Source organism: Arvicola amphibius, chromosome 10, assembly GCF_903992535.2.
Source record: "Arvicola amphibius chromosome 10, mArvAmp1.2, whole genome shotgun sequence".
Classification (NCBI taxonomy): Eukaryota; Metazoa; Chordata; class Mammalia; order Rodentia; family Cricetidae; genus Arvicola; species Arvicola amphibius.
In genome coordinates, this window is record NC_052056.1 from 26032922 (window position 1) to 26051030 (window position 18109).

An 18109-nucleotide genomic window follows, 5' to 3' on the forward strand; every position below is an offset into this window, starting at 1 on the left:
TGTAATAGCCAGAACCTGGAAACAACCTAGATGCCCTTCAGTGGAGGAATGGATGAAGAAAGTGTGGAATATATACATATTAGAGTACTACTCAATGGTAAAAAACAATGATATCTTATTTTGCATGCAAATGGATGGAAATAGAAAACACCATCCTGAGTGAGGTAACCCAGGCCCAAAAAGATGAATATGGGATGTACTCACTCATAATTGGTGTCTAGCCATAAATAAAGGACATCAAGCCTATAATTCGTGATTCTAGAGAAGCTAAATAAGAAGGTGAATCCAAAGAAATACATATAGTTATCCTCCTGGATATTGGAAGTAGACAAGATTGCTGGGCAAAAATTGGGAACTTGGGGGTGGGGTGGAATAGGGGTAAGGGGGGATGGGGAGAGAAAAGTGTGAAGGGGAGAATGGGGAGAGCTTGGGGGAATGGGATAGTTGGGATATAGGAAGGGTGGATGTGGGAACAGGGAAATATATATCTTAATTAAGGGAGCCATTCTAGGGTTGGCAGAGTCTTGACTCTAGAGGGGTTCCCAGGTGTCCAGGAAGATGCCCCCACCTAGTTTCTTGGGCAGCTGAGGAGAGGGAGCCAGAAATGGCCAGATCCTATAGCCATACTGATGAATATCTTGCATATCACCATAGAACCTTTATCTGGCGATGGATGGAGATGGAGACAGAGCCCCACATTGGAGCACCGGACTGAGCTCCCAGGGTCCAAATCAGGAGTAGGAGCAGGGAGAACATGAGCAAGGAAGTCAGGACTGCAAGGGGTGCTCCCACCCACTGATACGGTGTGGCTGATCTAATAGGAGCTCACCAAGGCCAGCTGAACTGGGACTGAAAAAGCACGGGATAAAACCAGACTCCCTGAACATGGCAGACTTTGAGGGCAGCTGAGAAGCCAAGGACAATGGCACTGGATTTTGATCCTACTACATATACTGGCTTTGGAGAGGCCTAGCCTGTTTGGATGCTCACCTTCCTAGACCTGGATGGAGCAGGGAGGACCTTGGACTTCCCACAGGGCAGGGAAACCTTACTGCTCTTTGGACAGGAGAGGGAGGGGGAGTAGAGGTGGGGAGAGTGAGGTAAATGGGAGGCGGGAAGGAGGCAGAAATTTAAAAAAAAATAAAAATAAAATAAAAATGAAAAAAGAAGAGTTAGCCAATGATGAGCAAGCCAGTAAGTAGTACCCCTCCATGGCCACTATGTTAGCTCCTTCCTGCAGGTTTCATTCCTGTTTAAGTTCCCGTCTAGGCTTCCTTCAGTGATGGACTACAATGTAGATGTATAAGGAAACCCTTCCCTCTCCCCCCCCAAAAAAAAAAAAAAAAAAAGAGTTAGCCAATTAGAAGCTAGAGCTAATGGGTAAAGCAGTGATTAATTAATATAGTTTCTGAGTGGTTAGTTTGGTTCTGGGTCGGGACAGTCTAAGTAGCCAGGCAGCCGGGAACCAACAAGCAACCTTTCTTATTACATCAGTCCTATTTGTCTCAAGTCCTGGTATTATGTGAATGACAGCCCACATCTGGTTACGATGGCAGCTGACAGATCCAAATTGAATGTCAAATTTCTTAACATTTTCCTATTTCTAAAAAATTATTTAAATGAAGTTATAAGAAGAGTTACATCATTTTCACATTAATCCAGGAAAGAAAGCTTGCTATGAGAATTTGTTTTCACATACACACACACACAACACGGAAGTCTAGGAAGTCATGGAAGGTTTTATACTTTCTCGTCTCTGCTTTTCAAGTTGATTCGAATGATTCCATGTCAACTTTGAAATATCTTTTATAGACCTCTTTTGCGAGGCTGGCTTCCTATAAGTGACAGTGAATGATCACACACATGCCAATCATTAATTGCTTTCAGTATCTTTGACCTCTAAACCTTCTTTGGAGGGATTACCACCAATAAGTGGGTCATCACTGTCCCTCTCTGTCCTTTACCCTGAGGAACAGACTATATGTGATCTCCTGAGTTTATAAATGTCAGAAAACAGCTGTCCATATGGGATGAGGTCCTGGCAGATGATCATGACAGTGGCTACAGCTGTCCATAGGTGGTGAGGTCATGGCAGATGATTATGACAGTGGCTACAGCTGTCCATAGGTGGTGAGGTCATGGAAGATGATCATGACAGTGGCTACAGCTGTCCATAGGTGGTGAGGTCCTGGCAGATGATCATGACAGTGGCTACAGCTGTCCATAGGTGGTGAGGTCCTGGCAGATGATCAAGACAGTGGCTACAGCTGTCCATAGATGGTGAGGTCCTGGCAGATGATCATGACAGTGGCTACAGCTGTCCATATGGGATGACGTCCTGGCAGATGATCATGACAGTGGCTACAGCTGTCCATAGGTGGTGAGGTCCTGGCAGATGATCATGACAGGGGCAAGAGGGAGACTGAGGAGGCATTATCTTTGGACCTCGGGTACTAGCACAGTGCAGGGAAATGGTAGTAGGGATAGAGAAGGTGAGCAGAAAAATCAGAAAGCTGTCTTACATTGATTTCACAAAACAGGTCAAAACTTGAAAGACTGTCTTCCAATTATTTTAGCTGTATCTATTTTTAACAATTTTGCTGCATTTATTTACTTATACATTTCTGTGTGTTTGTCTGTGTATGCTTCACTTTTGTGGGCATGCACAGTACAGGACAACTTATAGCAATCACTTTTTCCTCTTGTTTCAATATGTGCGTTCCAGTGGTTAGAAGCCAGGGCTTGTGGTATTCTAACAATTCTCGCTGTGTGTGACTTTGTTCATTTGTACTTCATATTTCATGTTATTCATCTACATTCTACGCTTGTTGTTCCTAAAAGAAATTAATACTGGGATTTCTGATAAGTATTGTGTCTCAAGAATTTAGCTGGGCCTACTGGCTCACACCTTTTAATTCTACCACATTAGAGACATAGGCAGGAGGATCTCTCTCAGTTTAAGGTCAGCAAGGTTTTCATAGTGATCTCTAAAATATATAGAAGTAGAAAATGAACCTCTGTCTCAACAAAATGAAATGAATCAATAAACACTAAATAAGTAATGAAAGAAGGAACTTAGTATAGGATTTATAATAACTCTGGCACAAAGGGTTCCTTAACATAGGAAATGAATGAGTCAGCAAATGAAAACATGATTTTGAAGTGACTAAATGCTTTCAGCACTGTTCTTGTATTCAGATGAAAGTACTGTGTCCCCGGCATAGCCTTGGATGGATGACGGATATAGGCTAGGCATCCAGATTTCCGGAGAGCCTGAGGAATGGACTTTGTGCTCACTTAAGATGCTGGAAAATGCAAATGGAGAAGACACTGCTGGTCACAGCTGGGAGTCTGCAGAGAAGATGAAAAACTCTTTCCAGAATTCAGTGCTTATCTAGAAAGTGTTGGGACTAATGAGTCCTGGCCTTCAGCTGCTCTACCCTGCTAGAACCTTCTAATTGAAGTTACTAGAAGCTGTGCCTAGCTTAGAGGATCAGAGGATGGGATTTTCACCTGTTGGCCATTGACTACACTGTATTTAAGCTTCCATGGTACTACTAAAGAGGGGCTTTTGGTACCAGTGTTTGAAGATCTGCGAGTCGGTCTGTCTCTGCGTGTGTATTCTCAACCTCCAGGCCCTTTCCCGAAGCTTGCGACTATGTTATAGCCCACAGAGCGCAGACACGGGGGCGCAGTGCGCGGCAAAAAAGTAATAGCGATTTCTGTCCATGACTTATTTTTTAATAGACAAAAAGTATAATTTTCAACACTAAAATTTAAACATCACTAGATATTTCCTTCTAGTGATAAATTCTAATTAAATTAAGGAATAAAGCATTCAATCAGAAAGAAATGTTAAAATATGTAATGGCATCTTATCTTACATCTACCATGTAGAAAATTTGTTCTCCTTGTTCAGTACACCCCTGTGACCAGAGAAATCAGAGCTTATGGCAACTATTCCCTTCTGTTTAAAGTAAACCATTGCACACAAAATTGTGAGCCAAGTGTTATAAATCTGTTATGTGTTGAATAGGAACTGTTTCTCATGGGTGTATTTGAGCACTTGGCAACCAGGTGGTGATGCTAGCTATGAAGGTTATATAGCCTGTTGTAGAGGAGCCTTGGGCTTTGGGGTTTATAGCCCCACGCTACCTGCTCTGCTGAATGCATGTGGATGACAATGTGACCAGCCAAGTCCATGTCCAGAATGCCATGCTTTCCCCGACTGTTCTAAGACATCACAATCATGACAGCTTTCCTTGTGGAACCAAATCTCTACTCCCAGGTACCAGACAAATAATCGTCAACCTGTCTATATATGCCAAAATTGAAGAAAAAGATCCCATAGCTCTGCTTTGATTTTCTAAGTGCTCTGTACTTTTTTTAAAAAAATGTTTTTAATGTTAGGTATTATGTATTTTAACTCAAAACATCAACTAATCAGGAAATTAATCATTTAGCAGGTAAAACATCCAGTAATTTGAACAAGGTAAAACAGAGGAAAGATATGGTAAATCAAAGGTGGGAATTTGGAAAGAAAAAAATAATCTGATGAGGTGACTTCTCTGTACTTTCTTTCAGAAGTCTTTGCACTTGAAGCTTCTCGTTTATATTTTGAACTTAGTTTATTTTTTGTTTTATGTTTCTTCATTGAGAAGGCAGACACTGGACAAGGAATCCACAATGTAACTTTCAGAAATGAATTAAGTGAGAAGGAACAAGTCAATAAGCTCATATGATTCCAGGTTTTGTTGGGTGATTATGTATGTGTATCCAATATTCTGGGGAATTTGTGTTTATGTTGACAACACAAATTTTGATCACACCTTTTACATGATACTGGTAAATCTTGCTGGTTCTGTTAGTTTCATTTTTCCGGTTCAGTCTTTTTTTTATGAGATATTTGAATCATTTATGCTTTGAGATATACCAGAGATCACATGTCCCATTAAAACTTTAAATCAAATAGGGTACTCATTTAAAAATTGCTTTTCTGTAATGCTAGAAATCCTCTAAGGAAGAAAAAAGAAAGAGCAGGGGAAAAAACAGCTTTGTGACAAAGTTCAAACGTTTGAATATTCCCGTCACTCTGTATGTCTCTAGGATACGCAAAATAAGGATGAAGAAAAATCAGAGACAAACAAAATACAAGCTGGCAGAAAGTTACTATTTAGAAAAGTATTTTCTACAAAGAATTCCCATTTTGGCAAAAAGAAAAAAGGTCTTAATAAAAGTTATAAAAGACATGTTTAAATGAAGAAAATATTTATTAAACAACTGCTTTGTGCTCCAAACATATTTTAAGTTGGAAAGTATTTTATAAGAAATGCCATTAGTAACTCAGTGGAAACTTTTTCACAATAAAACTGTCACTTAAAACACAAGAAATATCACATTATTTCTAAACTAATGACTAAATAGTTCTAATTTCCTTTTCTATTTTTTAGTATCTAGGATCTTACCACGTACCCAGGGCAGGTCTTGAAGTCAGTTAACACAGGAAAAAATAATCTTTCTGCCTTGGGTTCCTGATATTGGGACTATATTATATATAGATTCTTTGTTGCCACGACATTGTGTCTGCTTAGTTCCCTTATGTTGTATCTTCTAGTACTTTACAGCATCATGACATATGCTTAGTGCTTTGAATTTTTAAAATTGAATGTGTACGTGTGTGTGTGAGTGTTTGTGTGTGTGTGTGTGTGTTTGCACATATAATGGAGAACAAGTAGAAGTCAGGGTAAATCTTGATTCTCTCCTTCCACCATGTGGATCTTAGGGATCAAACTTATTTAGCCTTGGGAAAAGTGCATTTATCAACTGGGCTATCTATATGGCCCCATTCCGTTTTACTTTATACGTTAAATGTTTGTATATGGTTACATCATAATCATTAAATATCTACTTTTCTTTTTTTATAATTCTAGGCAGTCTTTAATTGCTATCAATGCTATTACCCTGGTTACATAAAGGAGTACATAAAGAATTAATGGTGCAGCTGTAGTATTTGTATTTTATGCTGGTAGTATAACTACTATACAGAGTAGTCACCTAATTCTGTCTGAATCCCGAGGAGTTACTGAATGAGCTAATATGGTTGTCATTCCTCCGACTTGGCTGACTGGTGAAGAAAATATAATATTTGCATGATAGCCTGGCATCACCAGCTTGGTGGATGATCCAGAGCATATCTGAGGAGGTCTGACTTCTCTTTCTCTGCTGACAGTCGACGTGTTCTCACTGAAGCCATTCTGTGTGTGAAGTTTAAGCTTTTCAATTTACATTTATTTTTAACCACAAAACATATTTTACAAGGATTATAAAAACTACAAAAGGCACATTAATATAATTAATAGTAACTTTACTGTTTAAAGCCATATTCTTCTAGCTTCATTAAATACAGTAAAAACCTATAAAGGCACTCAGTGACGAATAGGACTTTCTTAAACAGTACAGAGTACTTAAACGATTTTTGCAAATTATAGTGTGTGTGTGTGTGCATGCGTACAATCATGTATGTCGTATATGTGCTTATGCAATCTATAGCACATGTGGAATTTAGAGAACAACCTTGGGCCTCTGTTAGTGCCATCTACTTGGGTTGACAGAGGGTCTTGCTTTCTCTTCTCTAACGCCAAGTTAGCTGGCATGCTAGCTTCGGGATTCCTTTATTTCCACCTCCTTTCTCCGTACAGGAGTTCTGGGATTACAGATGCTTGCATTACAGCATGTAGATTCTATCTGGATTCTGGGGATCCAAACTTGGTCTCCATTCTTGCAGAGTAAGCACTCTGAATTACAAAACTGTCTCCAGTTCCCACCTTTCTTTCCCCATCAAATTTGCTTAAAAAACAAAAACAACAAAGCACCATAAATTTATTTCTCTAGGCATTTTCATTTCCAATTATTCATTTATTTTAAATCTAATGCTATCAATGAAGTTTGAATTTCAAATGAGCCCTCAACTGCATTAAGCATGCTTCACTCTGATTTCAACATGGCTTTCTTGAACTCTCCTATTCCAAGCTAAAAATGCAACTGCCTTCTAACTCAGTTGTCTGTTTATCTTGTCACTGTGTGTAGTTCATATTCATATATAAAGAAACTTTGAAGGCTGAACCCGCAAAGAGCAAATTTGCTTTCTCATGTGTGCACACTTGTATGCGTGTGTGTGTGTGTGTGTGTGTGTGTGTGTGTGTGTGTGTGTTTGTGTAAATGGTATGGATAGGAATACCATAAAGCCCCATTAAATTTGTTCTGGTGTTCTATATATGTTTGTTTTCGATAGATATTACCCAAAAGATACATATGACAAGTTAATTGATTAATAAAAGTAAAAAAAACCCTAAAACAAGGAAAGAAAACTGAATTATTTCTTATATATAAAATCAAACTTGCCTTAATAGAAATATTCAATATCCATTAATGTATATGAAAAAGGTAATATTTCCTCCTGAAAATACTGACTAAACAAATGTCATAATATATTATACAACATAAACTGGGGAAAGATCAATAATTCTTAATAAAAAATCATTATCTGTTCTTGCTATGTAGGTTACTAGAACTCAGCAGGCTTGGAGACTACTGAAGATAGGTATCTCCTGCATGATACATTTTGGGCTCAACCTCCTATGTCTGGTAACAAACTAAGCTTAAAGAAGAAAAACTATCACAACTGTCCCTCCTTAAGATGTTAAGTACCATATGGAAGAGGAGGTAGAAGGGCTTTGTTAAAGCCCATTAAGTAAGGGTATCTCCCTTTGGTAAATGGTGGTATTTTATTGATTTATTCATTTATTTTTAGATGTATTTATTCATGTCTTATGTACATTTATATGTATGAGGGTACATAAATGTGTACCACATGCACACAGCTGAATACATAGGTTAGAAAAGAACATGGTCAAGTTACAGAGAGTTGTGAGCTGTGTTAAATGGGTTCTGGGAACAGAACCAAGATCTTCTGCAAGATCAGTAAGGGCTCTTAATGCTGATCCATATTTCCTACTCTCAGTATTTATTATTATTATTATTATTATTATTATTATTATTATTATTATTATTATTATTATTATTATTTATTACCTAGTCAGTGCATATCTTTTTTAATAAAGTAATATGTCCCATATACCTTCTCTGGCTCTGGATAAACAGAAGACATTTTAGCCAGCCTCAGATAATATACGATCACAAAGATATGCTACCGCAAATGAGCTTGTCAGTCACCTAGACGGGCAAATATTGCTAGGGAAAGGTGTCTATTACAGTCACTTCAGGAAACATGCTATACCCAAACACACACTAAAAGACAGGCAGAAAATTTTGTCTTTCAAATGCTATGAACAGGTACCCCACAATCCACTCCCTGGACTTTAATGACTTTCAGATCCTCCCTGCTAAGCCTGGGCATTTTCTCAGTCAGAACACAGAGAAGATGAAACAAACCTCTTGCTTTCCCAGATACTGGCCAACATTCTAAGCTCTTTTGCCTGAAATTCTAGCACTCTTGCTCCCTCTGCATATACTCCTCTCCCAGACAGCTGCATAAGGACTGGTGGAGCCTGACTGCATCCTTGAACTCTATTTCTGAAGGCATGCCCTTTTGTCTCTCTGATCCATCTCTCTGCTCCTGGATGCTGCTGAGGTCTCCAGTTCACTTGTTCTTTTGTTCTTTTCTCTCAAACTCCAAATTGCCCTGAAGTTTCCATTTAAGTCCACTGTCAAATATATCTTCAAGACTATGAGCCAGCAAGAGTCCCTGTTCCCAGATACAATCTGACACAAAATATAAATGGATCAAGCACCTTAAAGCAATTCTTATACTTATCAATAGACATTTTAAAAATATTTTTAATACACCTATATGAAATTAAACCACCATTCAGAAACTATAACTAATAATATTAAAGGTAGTAAATTTATGTAACAGTTGAGGATAGTTACATGTTTGATAACACTGCATTTTATATATGCACTAAATCATTTTGCCCCCAACCCACAATAAAACCCAAACCTGTGAGTTAGGCGCATCAATACCATGAAAAAAATAACTGTACAGAATCAAGATTCCTTGTGCCTATTCAAAAAAAAAATACAAACATTTAGCAGACTGGATTAGAACCAGATCATTTTACCCTCTAATCTATTCAGTCATTAGACACACATTTTTGGCTAATCTACAAATTGAGCTAAGTATAATTATTGCATCATATTCTCAAGTTAAGCACCATGAGAATGAACAAGGTCCAGCTGCTCTCACTCCCAGTTATACACCATTAAACATGTCCCTTCACCTCACAGAGCTGCAACAACAGCAGCTGCAGTTGGAATGAGGTGTAATTTAATATTCACCTAACCTTGTCCCCAGATTTCTTTTGCACTAAGATTAGGGAGAAGAAAGAAAAAAAAAGAAAAATAAAAAAATGAGTGACACATTTCATTTTATTAACAGTTACATGGTAATTCTCTTATGATTGATAATATGTATTTTTGGAAACCCTAAATTATAAATGCTGTATCCAGAAACAATTAAAAAGCAAATCAGCCAAATAAGTATTTTCTAGGACTCTACAGATGGAGCTGAATGATGCGATATGCAGAACACATTTCAAATGTCCAAAAATTACAGAGCCGTTTCATTTGGCTTTTAATATTTAATAAGAATACAGTTTGATCATTCTCTTTCCCTGCCACAGCTCCTCCCAGATCCTCCCACATTCCCACCTACTCAACTCCATGTACTTTTCCTCTCTCACACAACCAAAAAAAAAGAAAAGAAACAAAACCATATAAAAAGCATGTAAACATTTAAATAAAAATGATCGTTTTCTTACTTTTAAAGAAATCTCTATGAGTATAAAAATAAAAACAAAATTAAAAAATGAAAACAACTAAAATATGAACAGTTATAATAGTCTTGTATTTCCTATAATTTCTATAACTATCCCCATTTAAAAATTAATTTCCTAAATGTTTTAAAGTGTACTATGCTATGACAGATAGTAGGGAAATATTAAATTTTACAAATAATTTTACTAATTATAAAATTTAAAGTTCTTAAAGGTATGACTTATTTAAAAGTAGAGGAATACCATACTTAGATAAGACAGCTTGATAGACTGATTTTTTAAAAGGTTGCATTAAAGTTAGGAGCTATCTGTTTCAAGAAATGAATTAGAATTAATTAAAGTTAGAGCAGTGCTCTAGGCCCGATATAAAAGAACAGCTTGAAAGTTACATTGGCTATCACACATGTGGTCAATTCATCAGCCCTATAGAAAGATAGATGTTATTTTGGAGATCAGACCTTTGTCTGTTGCGGGGTTGGTGAAGATCTTTTCCCAGTCAGTAGGCTGCCTTTTTGTCTTAGTGACAGTGTCCTTTGCTTTACAGAAGCTGCTCAGCTTCAGGAGGTCCCATTTATTCAATGTCTGTGCTGCTGGGGCTATACGTAGGAAGCGGTCTCCTGTGCCCAAATAATCCCACTGTTGGGAATTTACCCAAGAGATGCCCAATCATATTACAAAAGCATTTGTTCAACTATGTTTATAGCAGCATTATTTGTAATAGCCAGAACCTGGAAACAACCTAGATGCCCTTCAGTGGAAGAATGCATGAAGAAAGTATGGAATATATACATATTAGAGTACTACTCAATGGTAAAAAACAATGACATCTTGAATTTTGCATGCAAATGGATGGAAATAGAAAACACCATCCTGAGTGAAGTAACCCAGGCCAAAAAAGATGAACATGGGATGTACTCACTCATAACTGGTTTCTAGCCATAAATAAAGGACATCGAGCCTATAATTTGTAAAAAAATCCTAGAGAAGCTAAATAAGAAGGTGAATCCAAAGAAAAACATATAGTTATCCTCCTGGATATTGGAAGTAGACAAGATTGCCGGACAAAAAATGGGAACATGGGGGTGGGGTGGGATGGGGGGATGGGGGCATGGGGAGAGAAAAGTGTGAAGTGGAGGATGGGAAGAACTTGGGGGAATAGGATGGTTGGGATATAGGAAGGGTGGATATGGGAACAAGGAATTATATATCTTAATTAACGGAGCCATTCGAGGGTTGGCAGACACTTGACTCTAGAGGGGTTCCCAGGTGTCCAGGAAGACGCCCCCAGCTAGGTCCTTGGGCAGCTGAGGAGAGGGTGCCAGAAATGTACAGATCCTATTGCCATACTCATGAATATCTTGCATATCACCATAGAACCTTCACCTGGCGTTGGATGGAGAAAATGACAGAGCCCCACATGGGAGCACCAGACTGAGCTCCCAAGGTCCTGATGAGGAGCAAAAGGAGGGAGATCATGAGCAAGGAAGTCAGGACCGTGAGGGGTGCGTTTACCCATTGAGACGGTCGGACAGATCTAACGGGAGACCAACAAGTCCAGTTGGAATGGGACTGATGGAACAGGGGACCAAACCGGACTCTCTGAATGTGGCTGACGGTGGAGGAAGACTGAGAAACCAAGGACAACGGTGATGAGCTTGAACTCTACAGCATGGACGGGCTCACTGTGAGCCTTGTCAGTTTGGTTGCTCACCTTCCTGGACTTAAGGGGAGTTGGGAGGACCTTGGACTTAACATAGTCAAGGGAACCCTGACGGCTCTTTGGCTTGGAGAGGGAGGGAGTGGGGTTATGGGTGGAAGAGGGGACAGAAGGGGGAGGAGGAGGGGAGGAGATGTAAATTTTTAATAAAAAATGAGAAAAAAATAAAATAAAATAAAAAATAAAATAAAATAAAGATAGATGTTAGAAGCAACTGCAGTGGTTTCTTTTGTTACTCTTGACAATTTCGTGAAAAGAGTTTCCCAACAGAGCAAATGTTGTCTGTCTTAGGTTGAACACAATGTGTGATAATGAGTGGTTTGGAAATATTACGATTAACAATCTTGGTAGATGAACAAATGCCCCAGCTCTACAGACATTGCCCTACTCTGAGAAACATGAAACATCTTAGGAACTGTCTAGAACCTACGTCTGTTCAAACCGGAGAAGACACTAAAGAAGCCGAGATTCTGTTTAAGAAGTCTCAGACAGAACTAAATAAACCTAACACTTGGAAGCAGTGTTTGTGGAAACACAAATCAGGCTCCTGGACATGTTTTATAGTTCGGTCTGTTCTATTTTAGCTGACAAGCCCAGCTCTCCTAAAACCCAAACACTGGGATGTTTGCTGTAGAGCAGATGATATAGAAGCATATCAGTTAATTTCCTTGTCTTATTAGTCAGGATTCTTCAGGTAAGAAACATCTATTCATTTGCTGCTTTCAAAACTGAGTATGCTGCTCTTCACAATGTCCCTCAGCCATGACGTTCACACTTGTGACCCAGTATCTGGGGTGCAACTACTGATGAGAAAATCCCAATGATCTGCTTATTAGATTATTGTATGACAACTACAACTTTAGCATGCTCAATATTAAAATTCTATAATAACATCAGAATGAAAACATTTAAAATAATTTTAGGATTAAAAATATTTCAGCCTTCTTAGTGACAAAAATAATAAATAAAATTAAAGTTTATATTTTTTTAATCTGAAAACTCAAACTAAAATATCCGTCATTTATAAAAGATAGCATTTTAAGAACACGCATTTTCTGTTTAACTCACGCTCACCCATGAAATTGAGATATCCTTCTCCACCAAGCCCGTGAGTAATGAGCCGAATCATCTTGTGAAGCTGTATTCCTCGATCAATAACTGGAGTAAAAGGAGCCAGAACACTCATGTTCGTGTACATCTCAGCATCCATCAGCCAAAAGGCAAGCGTCTTATCGCCAACCAGTGCCTACGGAAACAATTCACTGAGATAAGACGAACATGGCTACTAAGGCTGAGCAGTTATAGCTAACAGCAGTGTAGTACTAGGCCATCTGAGAGAGAACCATAAAGGACAGGTGTTTGGACCTATAATTTCCAGTGGTTACTTTTTTTGCTGAAAGTCACCTGGTACATGGGAATGATATGATTTTTAAGACAATGTTTACTTTTCAAAAAAAAAGATTGATAAGAATCAATTAGAAAACTGAATTGTCTGTGATGGAGTTTAAGATTTTCTAAAACGGTTCCTATAATGGTAAGAATATTACATGACCAAAAAAAATTATATACCATGATTCTATTTCCTTTGAAACAATGGGGAAAATTTTAAATATACATATGTATATGTATGTGAAATAGTAAAGTTGATAAATTACAAAGATCCTTTGTTCCCCTTAAGAGATAAAAATTCAAGCTTGCATTCTTTCTTTACTTCCTACTTCTCTTTAGCTCATTTTATATGAAAGTTAACAATTGATGATTAGGACAGTTGGCTCATTAGTACTCTAGGCAGCAGAAAAGGGAGTTTCTGACAACGTGCACTGATGAAGACTAGAAACAGTAACTAATGAAAGCACTCACCACTGACAGATCAGGAGCAGATAGTGAAATCTGTGGTGTAAGGTAGCGCACAATCTCAGTATGCTGAAATTTCCACTTTGGAAGCCTTTAAAATTATAAACCTATTATACCACTAGGCTATTTTAATGAGAATGACTCCTTTGAAGTATGGTGCAAAATCTATAGCACATATTCCTAAATCATTTGCCTTTTCTACTTACATGCTTATGTATACTTGTTTGCTTTCATAATCTTCAGTTCCACTTAAAAATTATTTTGCCAGGCGTTGGTGGTATACACCAAGCACTCAGGATACAGAGGCAGGCAGATCTCTGTGAGTTCGAGGCCAACCTGATCTACAAGAGCTAGTTCCAGGACAGGCTCCAAAGCTACAGAGAAACCCTGTCTCAAACAAACAAACAAAAAAGTATTTTGATGGCTTTAGTTTAGGTTCACATGGAAAAATTATTTCAAAATCAAGTAGACCTCTAAAATACATACCACTGCATGATAATACTTAATAGTTAAATTCTAAAAATTCTATAATACCTTTTATCATGTATTATATGTGTTTAAACTTATTGATTGTATAAAGAGGTATTTAGATGTCTTTTTACCAAGTTGAAAAATAGATCACATTTTCTGCTGTAATGAATGAGGCAATTTTTTCACTGTAGACATTCCTGACAATTTTTCATCCGTAAAAGAATGAACTCTACAGTTCTCTATAAATAGGGTAAAGAGTTGCAAAATAAATTTATAAGCTTTCATTTTCTATTTTTAATCTACCCATATGTTTTAATTTCATTTATTCAAACAAATATATGTGTTGGCAATTTACAATGTGCTGTGATTTCTATATATCGATTTATAAATAAAGCAATTATTTATGCATGCATTTTAATTTTCACTGGGGTTTTTGTTGTTTAGTTTTTTGTTGTGGCTGCTGTGGTTGCTTTGAGATAGGATTTCTCTGTATAGCTCTGCTTGTCCTTGAACTCACTCTGAAGACCAGACTGGCCTCAAACTCTGATAGATTCATCTGTTTTCCAAGAGCTGGGACTACAGGCATTTGCCACCACAGGTAGCAATTTTCACCACTTCATCCTTAGTGAGAGCTTCCCCCCTCGGCACCGTGCTGTCTACCCTTTAAACCACTGTGTTTTTTCTAGCTTGTGTTTTTATAGGTATACACCTGATCTGCAATATAGATCATATACATTAAAACTCAAGTGGATAAAAAAAGTCATACCAATTTGGTAGTTATAAATTTAGTATAGGTCTGCTTCGAAGTGCAACAAACTTCTACTTAAGGCTCCAAACAGTAAATATTCTAGGTGAATAACTTAGAATAAGTACCTATATGTGTAACATGGCAGAAAAACAATAAAGAAATCATGAAATTGGGCAAGCACAGTTGTTTTCAAGTTTACTGTATACATAGGCATGAGAAAAAGGTAGAGTGTGAGTTAGGGCTTTACCAATGGCCTGTGTATTTGCACATTCCTAACAAGGGAAAAATGAAAAACCATTATTAGTATACCATGCCTATTAATACTACAATAACAAATACATTTATTCCTTTAATATAGACATTCCTAAGAATTTCAAAATATTTATTGCCTTCACTTACTACCCATAAAATGGAATTTTTATAATTTTGATGCATATGAGAATAAAAGTTAGCCAGGCATAGTGAGGCCTGCCTTTAATTCCAGCACTGGGGAGGCAGAGGCAGGTGGATCTCTGTAAATTTCAGGACAGCTTGATCAATACAGCAAATCCTAAGACATGGAGTTCAACATAGAATAACCCTTCCACACATACACAAAAGGAATTAAATTAGCTTTAAATTGCTAAATGGTGCTTCCCGTCCTGATATACTATATTTATTGAGTGGTGTAGGAGTGGTCCCAGTACTCAAGCATAGAGGTGAAAAATGAATGGGAACACACTTTCCCCTGCCCTAATGCTGGATGGAAAGGCAGAGCAAAAGGCAGCTAAATTTTCCTTCCTGAATTACAGCTTCATAGAGAATGTGATGATGTGGGAGAATCTTCTGTTTGTGTTGATTTCATTCCTTAATAAAGAAACTGCCTTGGCCAGCCCTTAGGTGGGTGGAGTAGACAGAACAGGAAGAAGGAAGTGAGGTAGATGGCTTAGTCAATTGCCACACCTCTCCTAAGTTAGACTGCCCTGCCTCTCCTCTGGGAGAGAGACATGATGAAGCTCCAGCCCAAGATGGACATACGCTAGAATCTTTCCGGTAAGACACCACTTCATGGTGCTACACAGATTATTAGAAATGGGTTAAAGCAACATGTGAGTAAGAGGCTGAAAATAATGGGCCAGGCAGTATTTAAAAGAATTCAGTTTCTGTGTAATTATTTCGGGTGTAAAACTAACCATGCGGGAGCCGGGCAGGATGAAAAGCAGGCCTGCCCATAGCTCCTCTCTACAATGTGATATTTGGGCCAAGTCTGAGGGGGAGCCTCTCTGGTGAAGTAGGTGGGGGTAAAGTATAAAAATGTGAAAGCAGAAGACCTGTCAGAACAGGGTAGAATTTTACAGGTAATGAATAGAAGGGCTTAGAGCTGGGGAAGGGATGAAACTGGTTCTGCATGAGTGACTTTTAAATGGCAAGCTTCAGCTAATAGAACAGGCTTGGACAAGTTGATGCTCTTGGGAAAATAGGCTCAGGTTGCACCAGAGCAGATAGACTAACTTGGGACAAGAGCAGCCTGGGTGATCCATTTCAGCAGAAGACTTCTGTGATCAAGGGGGAAAATATAAAAGGAGGAAAAGTGATGTAGATACCTATCATGGGCGACTATCAGCGCACTAGATAAAACCACTGTTCTTTTGGCTAAAGAAACCATTAACCCTGGCAACTTTAGTGTGAAGCACTGTATTGCAACACTGAAGAATAATTTATAGACTATGAAGGAACTTTAAAATTCTTTTAAAACGTGAATTCCTGTATGTTTATACATACATTAATTTTACAATATCTGTACTTAATTGTAACAGTTTCCATTTAGAGATGTAACAGAATACAAAGATTAAGGTCAAGATAAATATTGACAAAGAAAAAAATTATTTTATTCTTATTCCTTTACCTGATCATGGCTCTCTGCATAAGCAACACATTTTTCAAGGTAGCGTCGATTTGTGAGAGTGTACACTATATTGCCCATATTCCAATCTTCATCCTTAAATTCTTTAAGTAACTACACACAGTAGAAAAAACAACTTCTGATTAACACATATTTTCTTTCTTAAAACCTCAACCTGATAGCATACACGTTATTCTGAACTATATATAGTGATATATATAGTGATGATATCATTTTTGTGGTTTTACTAAATGTAAAACTTTATTTTCAAATAACATTAGCATAATAACATAAGCATAACATAAGCATAATTCAAACCATTAAAACAAATGGCAATGGTGATAGGCATTTATCTACCCATAAGATATTAACAAGGTTAATGCTAGGTTTCATTAATGTTTCTGTTGTACATATTTCACTTACAACATTCTATAAAGTTTAATACAGTATACAAAAATGGAAGGGTATACCATGCATGTTGGTGTGCAGGTGACTGGCTTTTTTTGCATATGTTTTAAATTATTCTTTGAGAGCTCTGCCACTTTTTGATTACCTGGAATAACGGGATCATCATGATTGGCACTTACTTGGTTTTCTCTTCCCTATCATTTCACACTAGGTCTTCCCGTAAGTTTCATACACTAGAGATACGCTTGCTACATTTTTAGACTGAATAAAAATGTGTTAGCAGGAAGCATATAAACAATGATAATTAAAACAATTATTTCAGAGTGAAAATGCTAATTATAAAATAATTATTATCTTAATAGATCACACTGATTTTCTTTCCACTTCATTTTCTCTGGTCTGGCTTTTGCCCTTCAACCCTGCTGTGATGCCGTTGACCTAAGACCTCAGATGTCATCACTTAGGTCAGTAATTGCTCTTCCTTAGTTAAATACTTTCTGTGCATGACACCGCTGACCCTCATCCCGCACATGAAGTGTTTCCTCCTAGCATCTACCCCTGTGTATTGATATTTTATCTTTTCCCAGAACTATGGATATCATTCAAATTACTTTCCCATGACCATACTCAATATGAGGTTGCTTTAGTTTATGTTCTAAATGCAGTTTCCCTGTTATTCTATATATTTTTTTTCTGCTTGGGCTAACTCTCTGTTCAAAGTATTGAGAAAATTGCTTGTAGGCAAAATTGCAAGATGGTCCTATGGTTCCTGTTCTCTCTTATTGTTATATTTGTGTTACCTGGAGTGTTTTATAATCTCCAAATATGATAATGTGATGGATACAATCTGAAGATGAGATAATAATTGAGCAATGCAGCAAAATTCTAAATCTGTGGCAAGCTGCCATTTCAATAGAAAACTAGAAATTTTAGATACCAGAAAAGCACAGCTGAAATATCAATAGTCATTGCTAGGGATCAAGGAGTAGATGAGAGTCAGAATAAAATAGACATCTACAAAGACAGTAAGAGAGTATTCTATACCGTACCTATTATTTATGGCATTGTACAAGTTTACGACTTAGCAGCACTGAAGAACTGATCCATTACAAATTGGTACCTAAATATATAACTTTATAACACAAAAGCATAAGTATAATCTCTGTCTATGTCCA

General features: G+C 37.5%; 1 protein-coding gene across 1 annotated transcript in view; it reads right to left on the minus strand.

The window, feature by feature from the left end:
* Window positions 1-18109, minus strand: part of Gbe1 (1,4-alpha-glucan branching enzyme 1) — a 248144-nt gene that overhangs the window by 58257 nt on the left and 171778 nt on the right. Inside the window, exons 11-12 of the mRNA XM_038345354.2 lie at window positions 16530-16640; window positions 12646-12817 (exon numbers count right to left, since the gene is read on the minus strand). Coding sequence (XP_038201282.1) covers window positions 12646-12817; window positions 16530-16640 — 283 coding nt within the window. The remainder of the gene's footprint in view (window positions 1-12645; window positions 12818-16529; window positions 16641-18109) is intronic.